The following is a 22,118-nucleotide window of genomic DNA, read 5'->3' as shown; positions in this document are numbered from 1 at the left end:
GTTGTTACATCTTGGCTTAACGTGTTTATGACGTATTAGAACGTTGTTACAACTTGGTATATTGGTTGTTATAACTGGTTAGGTGTTAAAACTTACTCGAACATTGTACCAACGTTGTAGTCTCGGTGTGTGTTTGGCGGGAACATCATTGTTTCTCCATTTTCTGATGTGTGGTTTGGTCATCATAATTATAATAAAATTGAATAGTGTTACTATGACTTGGCATAGTAACATTGGCAACAATAACCACATTTGCATAGTAAGTAATCATGAAATGATAGGAGGAGGTTTTGTCAAGATAAGCTCCTCTACCACGATAATCTTCTTGGCATCATTCATGAAAAACTCTGACAATAATAGTAAAAATCAACATATGATAATTGCTTTAGCCTGTGAATCAGCCTATGACAATAACCACAGTTTGCGTTAATTACTTGGCATTTATTCTATCAGATTTTGCCTTAAGATTTAAGTCATCACACTATAGCTAAGATAGCCTGACAGAAGAGTCTCTCATGGGGGTCTTACTCTTCAGTCATTTGCACCAGAGGATGGAATTTCATGTAATTAATCAGTACTCATACTTTGGTAAATTTCTAGGAGAAATCGGGCAGTTCTGTGCAGCCTATTCTGAATTGCATGCAAACTACCATGATGCCACCAACCTTCCATAGGACAAACAAATTCACATCTGGCTTTCAAGCTTTGGTTGATTCCTATGGAGTGGCATCCTACCGAGAAATCAACCCAGGTTAGTTTGGCTTTTCTGTTCATTATATCATGATGTTTGGTCTTTGTGAAACTACCATACTCATCAATCAAGGGATGCTGTACTACGTCTTACAATTCTAAAGTATCTTAGAGTTCTTATCTATAGTTCCCACGGATCTTTATTATGTTCATTGATTTTGTGTATACCAAATTACATTGCTCAGAATTTAATCTACAATTATTGAGATTGGAGGCTTTACAGTATGATTTTTACTTTAAATTGATAGTAAGTTCTTGCAGTTGCATATGCATCTCAGAATTTACATTGTGTAACATGGGGTAAGATTGCTAGTTGCGCTAATCAAAACCTGTCTGTTGGCTAAAAGTAGACCCACAAATGCCTGGACATTTTCAAATATGGTATACTGTAATGTACTACAATTGCATGTATTAAAATAGAAGATAACTAAATAAACATTTATAGAGATCAAGCCAAAAACAGCTCCAGAAGGCTCAAGAGGAGCACGACAGTACCCACGTGCAACGAGTGTTAATGTCTAAAAGCAACAGCGTAGTTGACCACAAAGGAACCGGAACATGCAGATGCAGGAACACGATGTCCCTCAGGAGAACGGGGCAAACAGGCAAACATGGAGAGACGCAAGAAAATGCTTTACCTGCAGAAACCTGTATCATGGAAACTGCATGCCACTCGAGCAAGTGGGATGGACAAAACCAAGCCCTGCTCCCAGTTGAAAATAAATGCAATAAATTCCCTTTTTTTGTGTGTGGATCTCAAGAAAAGAGAAAAACAAAGGGGCATCTGCCAGCTAGAATGACTCTGGAACCTCTCAATGCATCCAATCACAATTGAGGTAAAATCCAGGTTGAGCAGGAGGTAAGCACAGAGGCTCCTGAACCTCCACCAGGAAAGTGAGAGACCAGAACCTCAAAATGGATGAATCAGAGGAACCAAAGGGCACCCAGAAGTGAACCCTGGGGGGAGCTGCACAGAAAGCAACTCACAGAAGACCCTAAACAGAAGGAACAAGTATCCACGAAGGATCAAACAGGGCCTATGGGCGAACTCTTCCCCCTCTTCCCCCCCCCCCAGGGGTGAGGCCTGGTCAAGGATCGGGCCGCGGGGATGATTAGCCCCGAAATCATCTCAAGATCTCCCCCCCCCCCCCCAAGCCCCTGGAACCACAACGAAGGGCTCCAGAACAGAGCCAGCATCCGCTCCATGCCCACTGCCTGGGATAGAGAAGCAGGCTCCAAGGGAAAGACTTCAAAGGTTGGGGCTGGCTGAAAAGGACCTAGAAGCCTCAGCAGGATCATCAGGCTCAACTACCTCCATGCCAAAGTTAGAGAAGGCAAACCTCGACCCCGAAACCCTCAAATGCATCAGGGCCGAAAGCAAGCAGTTGCACATGCCACGAGGGTTGCAAGGCTGAGTGAGAGACTTCCCCCCTCCATGAGTGAGAGGTGTAGACAGTGGTACTCTGGGAGGGATGCAAGACCTAGGTGTGCATCACACTTGTCACTTACTCCTTTTCTGGTACGGGTTTTTTCTGGTACGGGTTTTTTTTTTACTTTCCTGTCATTGATGAATTTGTCTTTGTATTTTACTCTGTTGTGAGATAGCAACAGGATGCCACTGGAGGAGCCCTTCCAGAACACCTACTGTGAATATAATGAAATTCTTCTTTCTGGTGGGTCCTCAGTGGCTTCCTGGACTCTACTTTTGCCTTCCAGGTGTCATTATAGCCTTTGCCTTGCTCATGATTGAGGATTTGTATCGGTGTAGGGGAGTAGTTCGCTGTGCTGCCACCTGATGATGGGCAGCTGCTACTAGAGGGTGAATGAGCTAACTAAAAGTACTGGGTGGATTATTTTCTGTTTAGTTTTCCATAATTGTTTTTTTGGTTTTCTCTTCCTTTCTGATAGTTTTTCCTCAATCTGAGTGCTCTTTTCAGCTCCCCATGTGCCTTTATAGAGGGAGCCAGGTTTTGGTCTCTGGTCCCTGATAGGCTTACAATGACTCAGAAGGGCCTGGTGTGACTTTGAGAGGAGTTATCTGGGTGGCTAACAACAGGGAGCCCCCGAGAACCGACCAGAAAAAGGCGTTAAATGAGTGGTGTGTTTCAGTAGCGCAAGTGACAAATTGCTCTCACTCATATCAAACAAAAAAAATAAAACAAAGTAAAAAAAACTGCTTTTGCCCTTGTTGTATGAAACTTACAGGATTAAACAACAAACAAGAAAAATTGAACACTATTATAACTTCAATCATAACAAAATAATTAATGAAACAATACTTGGCTAAAACACGAGAAATTAACTGAATTAACTGGGCAAATATCTGTGTAGTTCTTTTGCAGATGTTTAACATTAATTTGGCTTCATGTAGTGGGAGAATGAGTGGCAGTATTGTAGCACCACACTACCTCCAAGCTTTCTCATTTAACTTGACACAATGCATGTTTCCTTTTATTAGTTGTATTCTTTTAATTTCTTCCTTGTGATGTTATTACAGTTTTTGCATCTGACCCTTTCAAATCAGGCTTAGCTTAAGCTTCTATCCCTTACATCATCAGTTACTTCTTCAAATGCTTAATTCATTATTTATAGGTTTCTTATTTAACTGTATTGATAAATTGGTGAAAACTCTAATGATTTATGACTCTCTACTTTCATAAATAGCACTGTACACGACGACGACCTTCCCGTTCTTGTTTGCTGTGATGTTTGGTGATGCTGGTCATGGAATGATTATGCTGCTGTTTGCTGCATGGATGGTTATAAGAGAGAAGGCTCTCATTGCTGCTAAGATGAAGGGTGAGGTAAGTACTTTTGAGAGCTTTTGTAATCATGGTCTTAGGGCTGCCTTTTAAGAATTGCAGAATGAAAATATTAAAATTATAAGTGTATCTTTGGATCTCAATAGGAATTCAGTATTTTAGGTGTTCCCTTTTGCAAAGTTAAGTGTAGTTTGCTGTAGGATTCTGATATCACTAGGATAAAGTTTCTGTAGAAATACACAAAAAAATTACACGAGGTTTAATTGAAAATGTTAAATACACTGTAGTAAGTTTATATGAATTTTATTGCAGACTTTTATCCCAATTAATGTGTTAGTGGACATTAGTAAAGTGTGGCTGTTGTCATGCATTGATTCCTAATTTAATTTGTTGTTATAAACAAATTCTCATTATATGATTATAAGTTATCGCCCAGTTTTTATGCAAATGACTGTAAATACTATATGGATGCAATGGACTTAACCTTGACCCATAAAAACATTCTATCATTTTAAATTGCATACCATATGATTAGGTTCTCTTGAAATCACAGTTTGGTCTTTCCCACCAGTGTTTGAATTGTCTAGTATTTCTGGACAACATTGCTAGACGGTAGCAACAAAGGTATGAGTTGCAAGACACTTGCTTTGAGCTGTGCCAGGAATGGATTTATGTACAGTATAGATATTTCTGTATTAAAAGGCATACATTATTACATTGTAGGCTTATATATACAATGCTCAATATTTTTGTCAATTATGTGTTCATAAATGGTTATTCCACAATGTAAACTAAAGTGAAATTGAACAAATAAAGCATCTAACTTGATGATCACAGACCTCTGCTCTGCATGGTAACTACAAAATTATTACGATAAGGTCACAAACCCAATGAACCCCCCCATCACTTGACCTCCCCATCACTTGACCCCCCATCACTTGACCCCCCCATCACTTGACCCCCCATCACTTGACCCCCCCCCATCACTTGACCCCCCCCCATCACTTGACCCCCCATCACTTGACCCCCCATCACTTGACCCCCCATCACTTGACCCCCCATCACTTGACCCCCCATCACTTGACCCCCCCATCACTTGACCCCCCCATCACTTGACCCCCCCATCACTTGACCCCCCCCCATCACTTGACCTCCCCATCACTTGACCCCCCATCACTTGACCCCCCCATCACTTGACCCCCCCATCACTTGACCCCCCCATCACTTGACCCCCCCATCACTTGACCCCCCCATCACTTGACCCCCCCCATCACTTGACCCCCCCCATCACTTCACCCCCCCATCACTTCACCCCCCCATCACTTCACCCCCCCCATCACTTCACCCCCCCATCACTTCACCCCCCCATCACTTCACCCCCCCCATCACTTCACCCCCCATCACTTCACCCCCCCATCACTTCACCCCCCCATCACTTGACCCCCCCCATCACTTGACCCCCCCCCATCACTTGACCCCCCCCATCACTTGACCCCCCCCATCACTTGACCCCCCCCATCACTTGACCCCCCCATCACTTGACCCCCCATCACTTGACCCCCCATCACTTGACACCCATCACTTGACACCCCCCATCACTTGACACCCCCCCCCATCACTTGACACCCTCCCCATCACTTGACACCCCCCCCATCACTTGACACTCCATCACTTGACACCCCCCCATCACTTGACACCCCCCCCCCCCCTTATCACTTGACACCCCCCCCTTATCACTTGACCCCCCCTTATCACTTGACACCCCCCCCCTTATCACTTGACCTCCCTTATCACTTGACCTCCCTTATCACTTGACCCCCCTTTATCACTTGACCCCCCTTTATCACTTGACCCCCCTTATCACTTGACCCCCCATTATCACTTGACCCCCCCTTATCACTTGACCCCCCCTTATCACTTGACCCCCCCTTATCACTTGACCCCCCCTTATCACTTGACCCCCCCTTATCACTTGACCCCCCCTTATCACTTGACCCCCCCTTATCACTTGACCCCCCCTTATCACTTGACCCCCCCTTATCACTTGACCTCCCCCTTATCACTTGACCTCCCCCTTATCACTTGACCTCCCCCTTATCACTTGACCCCCCCTTATCTCTTGACCCCCTTATCTCTTGACCCCCTTATCACGTGACCCCCTTATCACGTGACCCCCCTATCACTTGACCCCCCCCCTATCACTTGACCCCCCCCCCCTATCACTTGACCCCCCCCTATCACTTGACCCCCCCTTATCTCTTGACCCCCCTTATCACTTGACCCCCCTTATCACTTGACCCACCCTTATCACTTGACCCCCCCTTATCACTTGACCCCCCCTTATCACTTGACCCCCCCTTATCACTTGACCCCCCCTTATCACTTGACCCCCCTTTATCACTTGAACCCCCCCCTTATCACTTGACCCGCCCTTATCACTTGACCCCCCCTTATCACTTGACCCCCCTTATCACTTGACCCCCCCCTATCACTTGACCCCCCCTATCACTTGACACCCCCTTATCACTTGACCCCCCCTATCACTTGACCCCCCCTATCACTTGACCCCCCCCCATCACTTGACACCCCCCATCACTTGACACCCCCCCATCACTTGACCCACCCTTATCACTTGACACCCCCTTATCACTTGACACCCCCCCCCCATCACTTGCCTTCCTCATGATGTGCACAAAACCAGAACAATTTAATTTTTCCTGGAAATATATAATTTTACACATGGTTATTAAATGATACATTTACTGTGGGGCGCCCCTCCTGCTCCCTGGAGCTATAGGACCGGTATGCTCTATATTAGTCTGGGGTTTGTCAATGGAGTCCTGCCTACCGGGCACCAGAGCCGGAACCCGGTCCCCTCAGAGAGGCACAGGGTGCACTGGCTTAAGGAGACCCCTTTATATTTAGGGGGAAATTATGCTTTCTCTCAGAAATTATGCTTTCTTTTGGGAACCTTTTAAATCCTCATCATTACTTGAGGAAAACAAGTTGAGGTGGACCAAAGTCTTGTCCGTTCTTTCATGAAAGATGTTTCTCTAATTGTGCAAACCTTGGAGCTACAGTCTATATCCAATAACAACACTGATATGAGATAATCAGTAGAAGCAGTGTGGTGACTTGAACCAGCGATCTGGGTACTCTCAGTCACACCTTACCTCTGTACTGTGACCTGATAATTTCTTCTTTCTCTTCAGTGACCTAGGCTGCAAGCTTATCCATTATTGCTGTAGGATTAATCACCAATAATTTATATTTGTGCATACCAACAGCATCGGCATAACAATATGCTCTTAATCTCTCTAAAAATCTGTAGCCAGCAGTAATTATGTTTGATATTATGAACTAAAGAATATGTAGCTAACTATTACTACCAGCACGCGCACATTTCATCAACATTATAAATTTGTTTTGGTGATAAATCTTTTTTTCCGTAAAGTACTTAGAGTTGTGAAGGTCTTTGTTTTTGCATTAACATCCTGAATGATATCTAGGAATTTACAAATATTCTGTGGCAGTGCTAAACAGTCTTCTAGGCTTGTGCCTTCGTTTGATAATGAATTCCTTCTGCATATTTAAAACAGGCAGATATGAGAGTTGGACACAAACAAGCACATGTAAAACATGCAGGGATAGTATTTGCAGCAGGAGGTTTAAAGTAACAAAAGTGTTGCATTGTATTATATTATGCAACAGTGTTGTTAGCACTTACATTAACCTTTGTAAGAAACTTGTTAATGAAAATAAGATGGTTGAAGAAAGGACTGAAAAGCCAAAATTGTCAAAATGCTCAAAAAAAAGAACTAAAATTAAACTAAACTAAAAAACGTAATATAAACAATAAAGATAATTATTAAAAAAACCATGCAATATTTTAATAGTATAGATAATGGTAGGTAAGAAGGAAGCATATAATAATATGATAGTTAGCAACAGTGATATGATGGACCTACCTCCATGATGTTAGTGGGCTCAGAAGTCTTATTACTAAGGTATCATTAATACTTTACTGCACCAAGGAAGTGTGCAAGATATGTATTGGCTCAAATCTTTAGAAACAGATTTTATTCCTGTTATGTAATGTGATCGTACATATTTATATTACTTATAATTTCCTCGAGTAATGTGGCTTATGATTTATCGTTTTTCAGATCTGGAACATTTTCTTTGGTGGCCGCTATATTCTCCTCCTCATGGGCCTGTTTTCAATCTACACTGGTTTCATTTACAACGACGTCTTCTCCAAATCGACCAATATATTTGGATCTGCTTTTCACATGGGTAACAATGTTACATTAGCAAACCTAACAGTGCTTGAAGAGTACACATTGGATCCTGGTCTTGATGATGAATATGATCAAAAGCCTTATCCTTTTGGATATGACCCAATGTGGCAGGTTAGTTGTTGACTATTTTTTAATTTTATCGTTAAAAAGGTTATGATGACTTTAATATAATATTTAAAAATGATAAATGCCCAATATTCAAAGGTTATGTAGAATGACGAGAAAGTGGAATTTAAAATTTATTAGTTAATCACTAAGTAGAGAAAAGAAAAGTTAGTTTAATAATGTACTTTAAAGGAGACACTTTCCTTATGATGCTTAACATCAACATTTGTGTTTCCTTAGAATAATAAAGATTTGCTGTTGCATTTGTATGTCTTTGAAAATCTTTGATGTTATAGAAGTGTTCTCAGAGTTCTACTTGTTGGTGTTATCCCAGACACTTTTTCGTTTAACTGATCCACAATTAAATTTTTTGGTATTGTATGGGAATAAAAGAATGCATTTCAGTACCATGGACTCTCAAATTAGAGGGAATGCATTCCTGAAAAATGTGTAGCAAACTCAATCAAGCAAAACTTGAGGACATATGAGAAAAAAAGAGATAGGTTCCAGATGCCTCCTCAATTATAGTCACTTTTCTCTTCATAATAATGTATAAAGACAATAATAGAAAGTAATACCACCAATATGTATTCTGTGTCCGGGTGTTCTCTGTGTACTGAAACCCATGCATAGTGGTATGTACAGTCACTTCTTTTCCTACCATCCTCCTTCTGTTAACTGTTCTTATCTCTTCCTCCACGCTCTGTGCATCAGTGAGCCTCAGTTTCTTGATTCTGAAATTTCCTTTATTTACAAATCTTTCTCTCGTCTTGGTTACCCCTTAAATTTTATCAACTGTACCTATTCTCAAGCTGAACTAAATTTCCTTCATCCCAAACCAGTTTACAACACTATTAGCACTGTGTTTTGCCTTCCCTTCACATCTGAGCAAAAAATTCTCACTAATACCCTTTGTACTCTTGACTTAACGCTTGTCTTTTGATAAACTAACACTCATAGTTTGTCTAGTTCATACTGCTCCTTCTGCTTCTAATGCTGCTGGTGTCTACTTATTTCCTGTCTTCTCCAATACTTTGAGGAAATGGCCGTACATTAAATGTCACTTAAGGAACACAAAAGAAGTGTTAAGTCTGCAGACATAAACAATGCTCTCTTCTGTCGTGTTAAAGACTAATCATCTTATTGATTGGTCTTCTAAAATAACCTTTCTTGCCTTTACACTTCAAATGTCATCTTGACGAATCAGCTCTGATACACAACATGTCCAACATGAACCTTATTCCTGGCTTTGTTGCTGTTGACTCTTCCCTTTCACAGTACATACTCAAATGCTGTAACCTTTCCAAGAAACGTGACCTGACAAGCTTACCCCCTTTTTCTGTGGGGAAGCCCTGTCGGCTCCCTGGAGCTATTGATTGGACTGATATTGGCTAATATTAGTACAGGGCTTCTGTCATATGGAGTTGTCATGCTTACTGGGGACCACTAGCCAGATCATGGTCCCCCTCAGAGAGGCGAAGGGAACAATGGCCTATGAAATTCTTGTGTATAAAAGTATTCATGTCTACCAACGACCAGGATTGGTCACCCACAAAAATAGGCAGGTCAAAACAGACCCCTCCTGGTAGAAAAATAGCAACCCAAGACCGAACAGAGGCTAGAAACTTCCCTAAAGAAAAATGATTAAACAAGCACCACCTCATCACACCATGTGCCGCTTGTTTGCAGCGACCCCCCCCCTTCCCCCGGGCCTCTGGGAGGGGTAGAGGGAGTGCAATCTCCCCGACTGATCCGAGACGATCCTAGCCGGCAGCCGGATCGTCAGTTTGTCAGCTGAAGTATACTGGGTGGACGCTTCCTCTGGTCTCGATTACCCGATTAGCTCTACCCTGCTGGTGTTCCTTCTGCATGTTGTCAGGAGGTTTGTACCAAGGGCTGCATGCGCTTAAAGCTCCCTTCCCTAGGCACCCTGTGAGTACACCCTTTGGGGTTCAGAGTTCTTTTCTCTGGGTCCTTTGGGTCCCTTTTTCCTGTACGGGTAGTGACTGCTTGGTTTACTGCCTCGCCCCCTTGGGGTCAGCTTAGGTTCTGGTACTTTCGTTTGGCCTGGGTAGGGAGTTGTTGTTTGCTGGTTGGGGCGCGCTGGGCTGCTCAGTTTGCATGATCACAGTGGCTGTGATTCTTCCCCTGGGTCCCCTGGGTTGTGGTGCTCCCTCCGAGTTCTCATTCATTCTTTAGTTTGCTTTCTTGCCCGACTGGGAGGCTGCCACAGTTCCTTTTCCTCTTATCGTGTCATCCTCTAACATTCTTAAACCTATATTATTTGCTGATACTACCCTCATCTACTCAGACCCCAACCCACACACATTATTTAATGTTGTAAAAAATGAACTAAAAAAAAGTTCTTGTGGATGTCAACCAACAAACTCTCACTAAACATAGAAAAGACCTACTTCATCTTATTTGGAAGCAAATCAATAAATGCAATTCAGCTTCAGATAGACTATGTTAACATCAGCAATAAAAATGATGCAAAGTTCCTTGGCCTATACTTAGACAAGAGACTGGACTTCAGCACCCACATACAACACAAAACCAAGAAAGTCTCAAGAATGGTTGGTATACTCTCTAATATCAGATATTATGTTCCAAACTCTGCTCTCCTCTCACTAAACTATGCACTAATCTATCCCTATCTTACATATGGTATCTGTGCATGGGGGCTCAACTTCTGCAAACTACCTCAAGCCCATCATCACCCAGCAAAATCTGCTATCAGAACAATAACAAACTGCTTTCTGACAACACTCAGACCCCTCCCTGTTTAAATCCCTAAACATGTTAAATATAAACTCCATTCATTCTCTTGTGCCAATTACTTTTACAAAACCCTTTTCTTAAGTGCAAACCCTGTTCTGAAACTCTTCCTGGACAAATGTAATAGAACACATACCAAACCAGAAATAAATATCTCTGATATCCTCAGAGTCAAACTTAATCTTTGTAAACGCTCGATGCAAATAAAGGGACCTGGTCTAAGGAAGTCACTTCCTAACGAATTGAAAAACTGTCAAATTTTTGCCTTATTTAAAAATAAAACAAAAAAGTACCAAATTTCATCTTTATAGTTTCCTATCTAGTGCTTGTAACTCACACTGCTACCCAATCCCCCAATATTTTACCTAAACCTTACAACTTTACCATTGTAATCATTGGTTATACTGAACACACAGTTTACTGCATTAAACCTTGCAATAATCCTCAAATTATGCTACAAAGTACCTGTGGATAACCCTTAAATTTACTTCAATGTACCTACTAATCCTATTAAATGCCTTATACAGTGTATTTTTTATACTTTCTTACAATGTATTTTTATACTTTATTACAATGTACCTGTAAATATTTCTTTAATTTTTTGCTAGAAATTACCTTCTGAAAATTCTGTTAGATTAAGGATCTGCCTGAAACGCTATGCGTGCCAGTGGCTTTACAAGAATGTAAAACTTCAATGCTCTGTACTCTCATAAACGCAATGTACCTTCTTGTATATAAATAAATAAATTATTAGGTGCTACCTAGGTACAGTAGGGCAGTCCTCCTTTCCGCCTCCATTGTTGCTCACCTCACAGGGGCCAGTTTGCTCGAATATATTATGGGGATACTACCTGCTTTGGCAGTAGGAAAAACGACTCCCTGCAGTCCCTGGAAACCCCCCGTGCTCGGGACTTTGTTGATCACGATGGATGAGTCTTTTAGAGCCCCATCTCGCCTTGTGAGTTTGAAGGTTGCTCGTTGCTTTTACTCTTTTGGTTCGGGTGGCTGTTTTGTTCGTTTGCAGCCATCTCCTCTGTTTCTGGCAGAGAATGAGATGGTGGGCTTCCGAAGGGGTCCATGGGTCATTGATGGTTGGTTGGTCAGGCCGTGGGTGCATCTTGTTTTATGTCCGGTTGTGGCTTTACACCGTTACCTGCACACATCGGGTTCTGTTTCCAGTGACGAGCTTTTTGTTGACCTGGTTTGCTTGTTCCCTGTTCCAGTGCTCAGGTCTCTCAGGTCGTCTGCAGGGTTATCAAGTCAAGCCTGACTAAAGTCTACCCTTGCCCCCATGGTGTTTGTACATTTATAGTTTTGGCTGCTGTGCTTGGCTATACATCTTAGCTGGATATTTGGGCACGAGGGTTTTGGAGATTGAATAGGGTTCTGGCTGCCCGATATCTTGTAATTGTACCGGGCCCTCAGCGGTCTTGTGTCGGCGGTTGCAGCCAGGTATCTCGTCTTGGGTATGAGTTGTACGGTGCAGCCTCCTCCCGGGTAAGTCCCTTTTTTTTCTCTTTAGGTAGTTAGCTCCAGGGAGCCGAGTGAACTTCCCCACAGAAAACCAGCGTTGGATGTAATGAAGCGCCATTGTGAGAGTATGGTCTCTCAGGATTCTCTCGCAGCTGACTTGAATGGCTCATTGCAGTGCAGTGCACCTAGTCATGCACAAGCCCTATCTCTGTTAACCCTGGATGGAAACTGTCATGTCAGGTGTCCCCCAGGATGCCCACATATTCAGGAATACTTGTATCATGCGGAGGCCGTCATATGCCCAAGGGAAATTAGATAAAGAGGAATTAAGCATTCATGACAGTCACAGTGGAAGATGTCAGGCATGAGAGAGGGGATGCCAGCGAGGCGAGAGATAAGCTCTGACTTCTGGGGTCAATCTCGACTGTTGCAATGAAGAATAACAACAGTGACGTAGTCGTGACGTGGTCATGACGTCATTCTTCTACCCTTTACTCTTTACTCGATTTCGACAGCTTCACGAAGCGCCTGCTATATGCACATTGGTGGTGATGTACGCATTGCAGTTGGGAAAGCAAAGTAGAAAACCTCCACAGCCATTTTCTGGGTAGAGCCCTGGAGGCTCTTTTGCGGTGCACATGGAACCTCCAGGGGTCTTCCTCCCTCACAGTCGGCGGGTTTTTATTTCCGTTTCCAGCCTCCAAACTGACGATCCTGCTGCTGGCTCGGTGGTCTGGACCCCCTATTCACTTCCTGAGGGGTGGGGTGGGGAAGGGGGGGGGTCGGCTGGAACAAGCAGCGCAAGGTGTGATGAGGTGGTGCTTGTTTGCTTGTTTTTCTTTGGGGGAGTTTCTAGTAATTTTTATGGAAATAATTTGTTTCCTGCACACAACGTGAGTGTCATAATGCAGCGCAGTGGTTAATAGAACTCTTATGATAATGACTGTGTGCGCAGTATAACAAAGTTAATTATTCTTATTGCTTTCTCAGATTGCAGTGAACAAGATTGCTTTCCAGAACAGTTATAAGATGAAGATTTCCATCATCATCGGGGTTGTTCACATGATCTTTGGTGTTCTTCTTTCTGTTGTAAATCATGTGTGAGTACTGTATTACTTTTGTTGTAGCAGTAATATTAATTTATATTTGTATTTTGTAGAGCTTAATATACAGTGTAATAACTGACTTTAATCAGTTTATTTTTTAAAATGCAGTAGTTATTATGATTATTGATAATTAACCACTGTGATGCGCCAAGTTTGTGAAATTCCCCCATCGCGCACGAACACAAGTGTTCCCAAAAAATTCTTTTTCTTTGTAAAATGATGAATTGCCTTCCCTGAACGTGTCTATGTAAAAATAAATACCAAATTCCACTTACATTGGCTGTGGGGACGTGGACAAGGTGCGCTGTGACGTCATCAGGGGCTGGTCACCCGTACGTGGAGCTCCCAGACACGGTCGCCCGGGCCATTCAAGCACTTGGTGTTGCCACAAATATATTTTCAATTATTTGTTCCATGTATTTCCAATGCGGTTTTATGTTTTTTTTTTATCGTATATGATGCATATTTGTATCCTTTACAATATGTATGCAGTAGAACGTTCATAATGTTCAATGGAACTGTGATACATGTGTCAGTAATGTGTCCACAATAAATGTTTATTGTCGTCAATATTACTTGTTAAATATTCCCTAAAATTACAATATGTACATTTTCACACACTATTTACACAGTAACACGCTGTATTACACACTCAGTACTTCGGAAGTAAGTAATAATCAACAAAGTAGTCCATGGTATACAACGCGACTTCGCTCTCATTGCACCAGGTACAGATAGATTTTCGCTTCCTGTTTCTTCATTCTGTGTGCTTGCAAATAACGCACTCACATACACCCTTGGCTTTAGTACTTGTAGGTGGTATGCAGCCAAGCTTGTAAAGCATAAAGTAGTATTGAAAAGATTATAGAAAAAGAGCAGTTTGAAAGGTAATCTTGAAAAGATCGCTTTGTAAGGTCCCACACTGGAAGAGATTCAGCCATCCTCAAAGAGTGTCAGTCAATCTAGAAGAGATTCAGGCATTCTGGAAGAGATTCAGCTATTCTTGAAAATAGCTATGGAAAACACCACCATGGAAGCTGCTAACACTGTTCATCTATGCTACTTGTATCAGATGCATCATCACTGAACACAGAAAACAATTCATCTATGTATCATCTATATAAATTGAAGATGGCAAGGGTGGCACTCAGAGCTGCAACTGGATACGCTCTGGATAAAACAACTGGATAAAATATTAGGGGGACTCGCGGTTTGCCTTCTGCCTTCTCATTGTATCGTCCTCATAGGTGCTGTATCAATTGCATCTGACTTTTGTGTTAGGTCCTTATTGTGAGATTTTTTTCCTTTGACTTTATCAAAAGAATTTCTATTGATGTTACGTTAATCGTAACTACCTCGCAAGAGAGGCAGACCTCAAACAGAAAGAACTGCTACAGGCAGAAACTAAAAGCCTAAGATCATAGGAAAGCGGGAGCAAACCACCAGGCGTCACCACACAGGTGAAACCTGTCCACTTAAGTTGTTGGCTCCTCCTAGTAAAAACTAATAGAGGGTAGCCGATGGGATCTCACTTCATATTATTTGAAGCGTTGTGCTGTGTATTGGACTCTAGCTTTAGATACAGACTTAATATACACATAAGCAGGCAAGGTGTTGCAGAACATGAAAAGTAGGACAGAAATATTGCGAGTTTGACTTAAATGACTGTTTTCTAGAAACATAACAATTTATTCAAACAAAACTAGAACTACTACAACAAAGAGTTTACATTACTTTACTGTCATCACAGTGGCTCATTTAAGAACAGCTATTAAACAGCTTGGTGGACCCACGGTATCCTACCCGTCGTCGCTGACTGAATAATGACACTAACTGAACAGTGGTGCCCACTGGTGATGCAAGCTTGCAATCAATATTTTCATGGCCTCACGGTGAACAAATACTATAATAACAAAACTTGTAGCACTCGCTGCTCTTCCAACGAGGTACCAAGTAACAAGGCGGGTGATCTAAGAATGATAACCCCCTATAAAATCTTCCGTTAACACTTCTCTCAGGACACCAACATTAAAAGTTACACTAATTGAATTTAAGCAATTACGTTAACACACTTGTGTCTCCATGACACTTAAATGGCAACAATAACTCGCAAGTCAAATAATTACATCATACTTGAAACGTCAAGCATTCGGTGAGTAATCCCCAATTAATTACCGTCACTACAACAGCCTATTAATTCAGACGAGTATTGACAAAGCTTACTGTCATCCAACTGACAGGTCTCTTCCGGTACCATATTCGAGCTCTGGGGTTTTGTCATTCTAACAGGGTTCAAGCTGCTCAGTATTTTGTTAATGTTCCTGGTACCATTTGATCGTGTGTTGATTTGGGCCCATGTCTTCCAGCCTGGGTTCTCTTTTTCCCTAGTTCCTGCTGCATCTTCTCCTTCCTGATAATTCCCATTTTTGTTCTCTCACCTAATTGTCTCTGTGGTTAGTTTCATGTAGCCACCCAAAAACCCGGAATTGAAAGTAATAAAACTACTCTTTATGGAGTGTCTGTGGTGGCTCCCTAATTCCTTCCCTCTCCAGGTTCATCAGTTCATCAGTTCCAGAACTGGCTGGTGAGGGAGGCCGGATAGGGTCAGGCCAGCTGGTGGTGGTGATCGGTACTAAAGACTTTCGAGCCACAGTAGTATGATTGAATCCTTGTCCTGCTCCTCACATCTCTGTGAGAGGGGTCAGATTTTGCCTCTGGTTCCCAATAGGCCAAACAAAACTTCTTCGACTAACGTGACCTTTCAGTATGTAGCAATCTCGGCAAGATAGCTTCAGGAAGAGCCATTTCATTACATTCAATGATGGGTTTATTCTTATGTTCTCATGTTTGGTGTAAATAGCTGCCTCGTGTAGGCCAATAGGCCTTCTGCAGGAACTCATTGATACCTGATACCTGGTTATGGTTGATACATTATGCAGCATTATTATATTCAAATGATCCTTGGTTGACCTGGTATATTTCGTTGTAATCATATAGTTGTGAAAATCATATGAACAAAACTGGTATACATGTATTTATAATGAATTTTATAATGATTACTACATTGTTATAGCAACATTTGTGATAACCACATTTACATAGAGAGTAATCATGAAATGATAGCAGGATTTGTTCATAAGATCAAGATAAACTCTATTAATCCATATAGAGCTATTGTGTCCATATTAGCATCATTGTACAGTATAAAACCAGACAATAATACTTAAAATCAACATATGATAACCGCATTACACAGTAAATAAGCGTGTGATGATAACTGCACCTTAAAGTAAAGATTGATATAAAAGGTGGGATGTGTCGCTAGCTAAAATAGAGAAATCACATTATAGTGATATATCAGTGAGAAAATCCACAGGAGCCGTGATGACGATTCGAACCTATGCGCCAAGTGTTCCTAGATGCACGCTCTAAACAACTATGAAACGACATGGTAAAAGAATTGCATCCTGGGGTACTACTGCACCCACTAGGATTCCCGAGGCTTCCACTGAAGTCGAACTAGTGTCTCTCACAATTTCCCCTGTGCACTCTGGCTCTGTCGTTCAGTAATTCTACCTCTGATGCCCCTCTTTCAATACACAGAATGAATCATAGTGAATGCAGTAGTACCCCGGGTTGCAGCTCTCTCACCATGTTGTGGAGTAGTCAATTAGAGCGTGCATCTGGGAATACCCAGTGCATAGTTTTGAAACATCACGGCTCCTGTGGATTTTCTCGATAGCTAAACTTCGGCTCTTCTATTTGATGCTATCGTGCAGAATGCAGTATGTTGAAGCGGGGTACATACTGATATAAAAATGTGCTGTTATATGTGGTGATGCAATAAATTTAAGACTGTCAATTTGAGCTCATACTAACAGCAACAAGTATATGCTTTTCTCATAGCAAGTTATGATGATGATTAGTAGGAATATTGTCATCATAGTATGTTCCATATGAAAATGGTTCATCTCATAAATGGAAGTTAGATATTCCAACAGGCAGGGTCCTCTACATTTTATGGACATTTTTTGATATCTAATGATAGTAATTTGATAATACTTTTCTACATTTGACGGACAATGACACTAACTATAAAATGCTGTTTCTTTTACTCAACAGTGGAGACGTAAAACTATTACATTTTAGTTTTTTGTCAATTATCAACAATTATCGTAGGATGTAGGAATACTACTCATGGGAACACTTCAAACATTTTTGGTAAACATATTCCTTTTATTTGATCTTATTCATGTTTTCAGGTTTTTCAAGAACTGGTTGAGTTTGGTGTTTGAATTCATCCCTCAAATCATCTTCTTGATTGGTCTCTTTGGATATCTTTGCATTATGGTTTTCCACAAGTGGATTCATTATGGATGTGGAGAAGCGTTTGATGTAGAACATGGATCAAGCTGTGCCCCTTCTGTTCTCATTACATTCATCAACATGGTTCTTCTAAAAACAGATGAGGTAAGTGTACTGATCAGGATTCTATTACACTTGAATGCTACACTCCAGCTATAATAAACTCCATTCACCACATACAGTATTATCTGAAATAATGCAAACCAAGTGCTGTAACAATATCTCAAATATTTATATTACTGTAAAATATGAAGTATGGTATTTAGAAATAGTGTATAACATTCTTCCTTTCATTATACTGTATACTAATAGTAAGTGAACACAGCAGATAGCTTTCTACCTACTTGTTATTGGTTCTAGTGAATCACTGTCCCCATGGTCGTGTCTGTGACCAGGCCTCCTGGCTGGTGGTCTGGTCACTGTCCCCATGGTCCTGTCTGTGACCAGGCCTCCTGGCTGGTGGTCCGGTTACTGTCCCCATGGTTCTGTCTATGACCAGGCCTCCTGGCTAGTGGTCTGGTCACTGTCCCCATAGTCCTTTCTGTGACCAGGCCTCCTGGCTGGTGGTCTGGTCACTGTCCCCATGGTCCTGTCTGTGACCCGGCCTCCTGGCTGGTGGTCTGGTCACTGTCCCCATGGTCCTGTCTGTGACCAGGCCTCCTGGCTGGTGGTCTGGTCACTGTCCCCATGGTCCTGTCTGTGACCCGGCCTCCTGGCTGGTGGTCTGGTCACTGTCCCCATGGTCCTGTCTGTGACCAGGCCTCCTGGCTGGTGGTCTGGTCACTGTCCCCATGGTCCTGTCTGTGACCAGGCCTCCTGGCTGGTGGTCTGGTCAAAGGTTTGGAAGTAATCATGCTGAAAAAGTTTACTTTCTGAAGAACACAATAAAGTAACTCACAACTGCAAAAAAAACTGTTTGACTCAATTACAAAAGTTGTTTAAAATAAGAGATGCCAGACTAATGATACTGTTTAACCACCACATTGCACACCTGGTTTCGGCAAAAACGTTATAGTGCAATTGTTAAGGACACATTTTTGTTTTTATAAATGTACAGGTAACGTTAATGTCAAAATGTTTCCAAGCTCAACCATTTTCATTTCAAAACAGTGATGAAAACATTAAAAACAGTAAAATATATCCTAATTAAAAAAAAAATAGCACAACTCTCAGAGTGCCTTTAGGCTCTGTGCATTTTGGTTAAGACAATACTACACTATGGGTGAAATATTGTTACACACTAGCAACCCTATTCAAAGTTGGAAAGTTGCTGACCTGGGAATGTGGAGAGTTTCTTTTCCTGCTTGAATCCTTTCAACAAAATATCTAAATTATTGGGAATTTTTAACATTCTTAAATTTGTATTTTCTACATAAATATGTATTCAGGTGAGAGATGCATACTAATTTATACTTGGAAAATATTAGGAGGACTGGTTCCAATTCTGTGCATGGAAATAGGTCCTCATGAGACCAGGAGGCATGACAGGGTGTGCAAAATAGCCTCCTTGAAAGGAACAAGTGCAATATGTGTATGCTAGGAGACAATTCTATTAAGAGACCAAGATTTTTCCTCATTCTCCCTCTATACATAAGGGGCATAACTAGTGTAAGGACACAAGGCTGTAACCCATACCCGAGAGAACAGACTAACAAAACCTGTCATTTCTTTAAATAATAGAAGGAAATATATATATCGTATATATGCTAGGCAAATAGAAATTAAGTATTCTTAGTCTAAGTTGGACAATAATCACACCTGGGGTTAAAGCCTCATACATGGGTTTCTTGAACGACTCAAGAATAGTTTACTTATTAACTGTAAGAACACAGGGTTATGTTACAGGATTGCTGAGATTGAGTTATAATTTTCACCTAATACAAACGTTTGGGATGAATTGACAATTGGTCCCACACCAATTTAAAATTAAGATTGTTACTTTACTCTACACTTTCTTGGTAATATACAAATGTAACACAGGTTTTTACAATGCACTGTATAAGGTTTTTAAACTTAGCCATTTTACTAACATGGACCAAGATTGATATAGTATAGACTATGTGTTACAGTAATACTTTTAAGTGGGTGAATGAGCCAAAAAACACAATTTATTTTTCAATTTTCACACAGGGTTCAACAAACCCACTTTTTTTTTTCTTAAATGCGCCTGTGGGTGTCAAATGGTATATACCCATGCGCCATTTAAGGGTTAACACTGCCAGGTATAAAAAAAAAAATGCCACGGGGTATAAAAAAAAAACTAGGCGACACATTTTGGCTGCAATAGGGCGAGGAAGTCTGGCAAAAGTGAGGTGTTGACAAAGCAAGCATCGGAGGCGGTCTGCTTCGCTCGAGCTGTCAGGCGGGAGTTGCCACAAAGATATTATTAAATAATTATTTCAATGTGTCTGATTTTTTTGTTACCTTTTTGCAGTAATATTATTCAGTAGTGTGTAGTGATATATTTATATAATAGTGTGTGAATCATCGCTATACTCAAAAGTATGGTGTGCATTTTAGTGATTCAATTATGTTCGTAAAACAATAAACAAAGTTTTGCTGTTATTACACTACATACACATGTTATATGTAAGTATCTGCATGTTTTGTTCACCATTACTAACCACTAAGTTGGTATGGTGAGTCCAAACAATGAGGAGTGGCTACCACACACACCAACCAGCAAACATTGCCTCCTTCCCTCCCTCACCAACACCTCAGAATGGCTACACCCAACATACTGTACTCCTTTTGCCGTTATTACAATAATACACATGTTTTATTTATATACTGTACATATATATAGAGATAATCCTCTATATCACTATATAGCTGGTGTTACATATACACTCACCATCCACTAAGCTGGTATGGTGAGTCCAGACAATAACAGGTGGCCACACAGTCAGTAGACGACACTATCTCCCTTCCCACCAAGATTACTCCTCCCACCATACTACTCAGTGCTAATTATCACCACAATCTTGTTATTATCAGAATGTTGGTTATTTTTATCACTGTCAGGAGTCTTCTGTAATACTATCATCGCTAAATAATAACAGGTACATATATATTTTGAAATTTTTAGGCAATGCTGTGGTCACAAGCTGAATAGCAGTGCTGTTGGCTCATGCTGTGTGCGCCAGCCTTCGTCCTCACTCAGTACCGAGGCTCTAACACCTGGGAATGTTACCCCGGATGCAATGTGCACAGTTTAAGGGTTAGGGACGCCTGTTAAATTTTTCGAAAATTTTGAGTAAAATAGTGTAGATTTATTAAGTTAGAAAACATGAAGATTGGTGGATTGAGAAGGGCGAGGTAGATGGTCAGGCTAGTGGGAGCCATTCTCAAAATGCTGTGATGCAGTCATTCTGTCATTATCATATACAGTATTCATCTTTTTCCATAGCATTTATGGATGCTTGTATTAATAAACATGGTATATATTCCACCTTATGTTTTCCTGTATGAACATAATATAAATGTTTTTTTTCATACTGTAGAGTGTACTTTATTTTTCAGCCTCCTGAAAACTGTAGTTTATGGATGTATAAGGGTCAGTACACAGTGCAGGTGGTGCTGCTGTTACTGTGCGTCATCTGTGTTCCTCTCATGCTCATCCCTAAGCCGCTCATTCTCAATAGCCGCCACAAGGCCAACATGAGAGCTCGCAATTTCCAGTCAGTTGTGGAGTCAGAGATGGTAAGAATTCTCAGTAAAGACTATTAATGTTATTCTGCTTAGTCACAACCGTTATGTCTTTGCCATTATTTAAAGATTTTTAAAAGGCAAAGAAAAATTTATATTATTCATTACAGTACCAAATTTAAACAGACCAAATTAGCCGGTAGTTGGCACACGTTATTAATATTTTGTCTGGTTTGAAGGGTGAACCATCGGGTCCACATCACAAAGAAGAAGAAGAATTTGAGTTCAGCGAAGTGTTCATCGAGCAAGCCATTCATACCATTGAGTATGTTCTGGGTTCAGTATCCCACACAGCCTCCTATCTCAGACTGTGGGCCTTGTCTCTGGCTCATGGGCAGCTTTCTGAAGTGTTGTGGAGCATGGTTATGAGAATTGGACTTGCTCAGGTATGAATATTAATTGTATTATTTTCTGCTGTATAATTGTATTTCATCATCAAATATCAAGTTAACTATTACTTTTTCAAACAGCTGTTTTCATTCATATATATTTGTAAAAAAAAATATTTGTTGTGAACTTACATGATAGCAAGATCTGTTTTAAAGTGCAGTTCAGTCTTGGACCTGACAGGATTTAACACGGGCCACACATCACTATCATATCCCACATTCATAGGGTATGGGGTGCATCTGCCAGGAGGGAAGAAATAAGATAGTAAAGAGAAAAAACATTTCAGATTCCTATAGAAGGTACCCTATTCATTCAGCAAGTTTTTCACACCATATAGGGCAAAATTACAGTCTGCTACTTAAAACCTTTGTGGACAATTT

The 22,118-nt window shown here is 41.2% G+C and overlaps 1 protein-coding gene across 3 annotated transcripts in view; it reads left to right on the top strand.

The window, feature by feature from the left end:
• The window catches only part of LOC123755067 (V-type proton ATPase 116 kDa subunit a 1), a 73,890-nt gene that overhangs the window by 44,920 nt on the left and 6,852 nt on the right, over positions 1-22,118 (top strand). For all 3 annotated transcript variants that reach the window (XM_069332955.1, XM_069332953.1, XM_069332954.1), the window contains exons 9-15: positions 601-751; positions 3,415-3,554; positions 7,679-7,924; positions 13,160-13,269; positions 17,538-17,745; positions 21,163-21,342; positions 21,528-21,734. In XM_069332955.1, the coding sequence (XP_069189056.1) occupies positions 601-751; positions 3,415-3,554; positions 7,679-7,924; positions 13,160-13,269; positions 17,538-17,745; positions 21,163-21,342; positions 21,528-21,734 (1,242 nt within the window). The remainder of the gene's footprint in view (positions 1-600; positions 752-3,414; positions 3,555-7,678; positions 7,925-13,159; positions 13,270-17,537; positions 17,746-21,162; positions 21,343-21,527; positions 21,735-22,118) is intronic.

Source organism: Procambarus clarkii, chromosome 28, assembly GCF_040958095.1.
Source record: "Procambarus clarkii isolate CNS0578487 chromosome 28, FALCON_Pclarkii_2.0, whole genome shotgun sequence".
In the NCBI taxonomy this organism is placed as follows: Eukaryota; Metazoa; Arthropoda; class Malacostraca; order Decapoda; family Cambaridae; genus Procambarus; species Procambarus clarkii.
The sequence above is the reverse complement of the archived record's forward strand: the minus strand, read 5'-3'. Positions and strand labels throughout refer to the sequence as shown.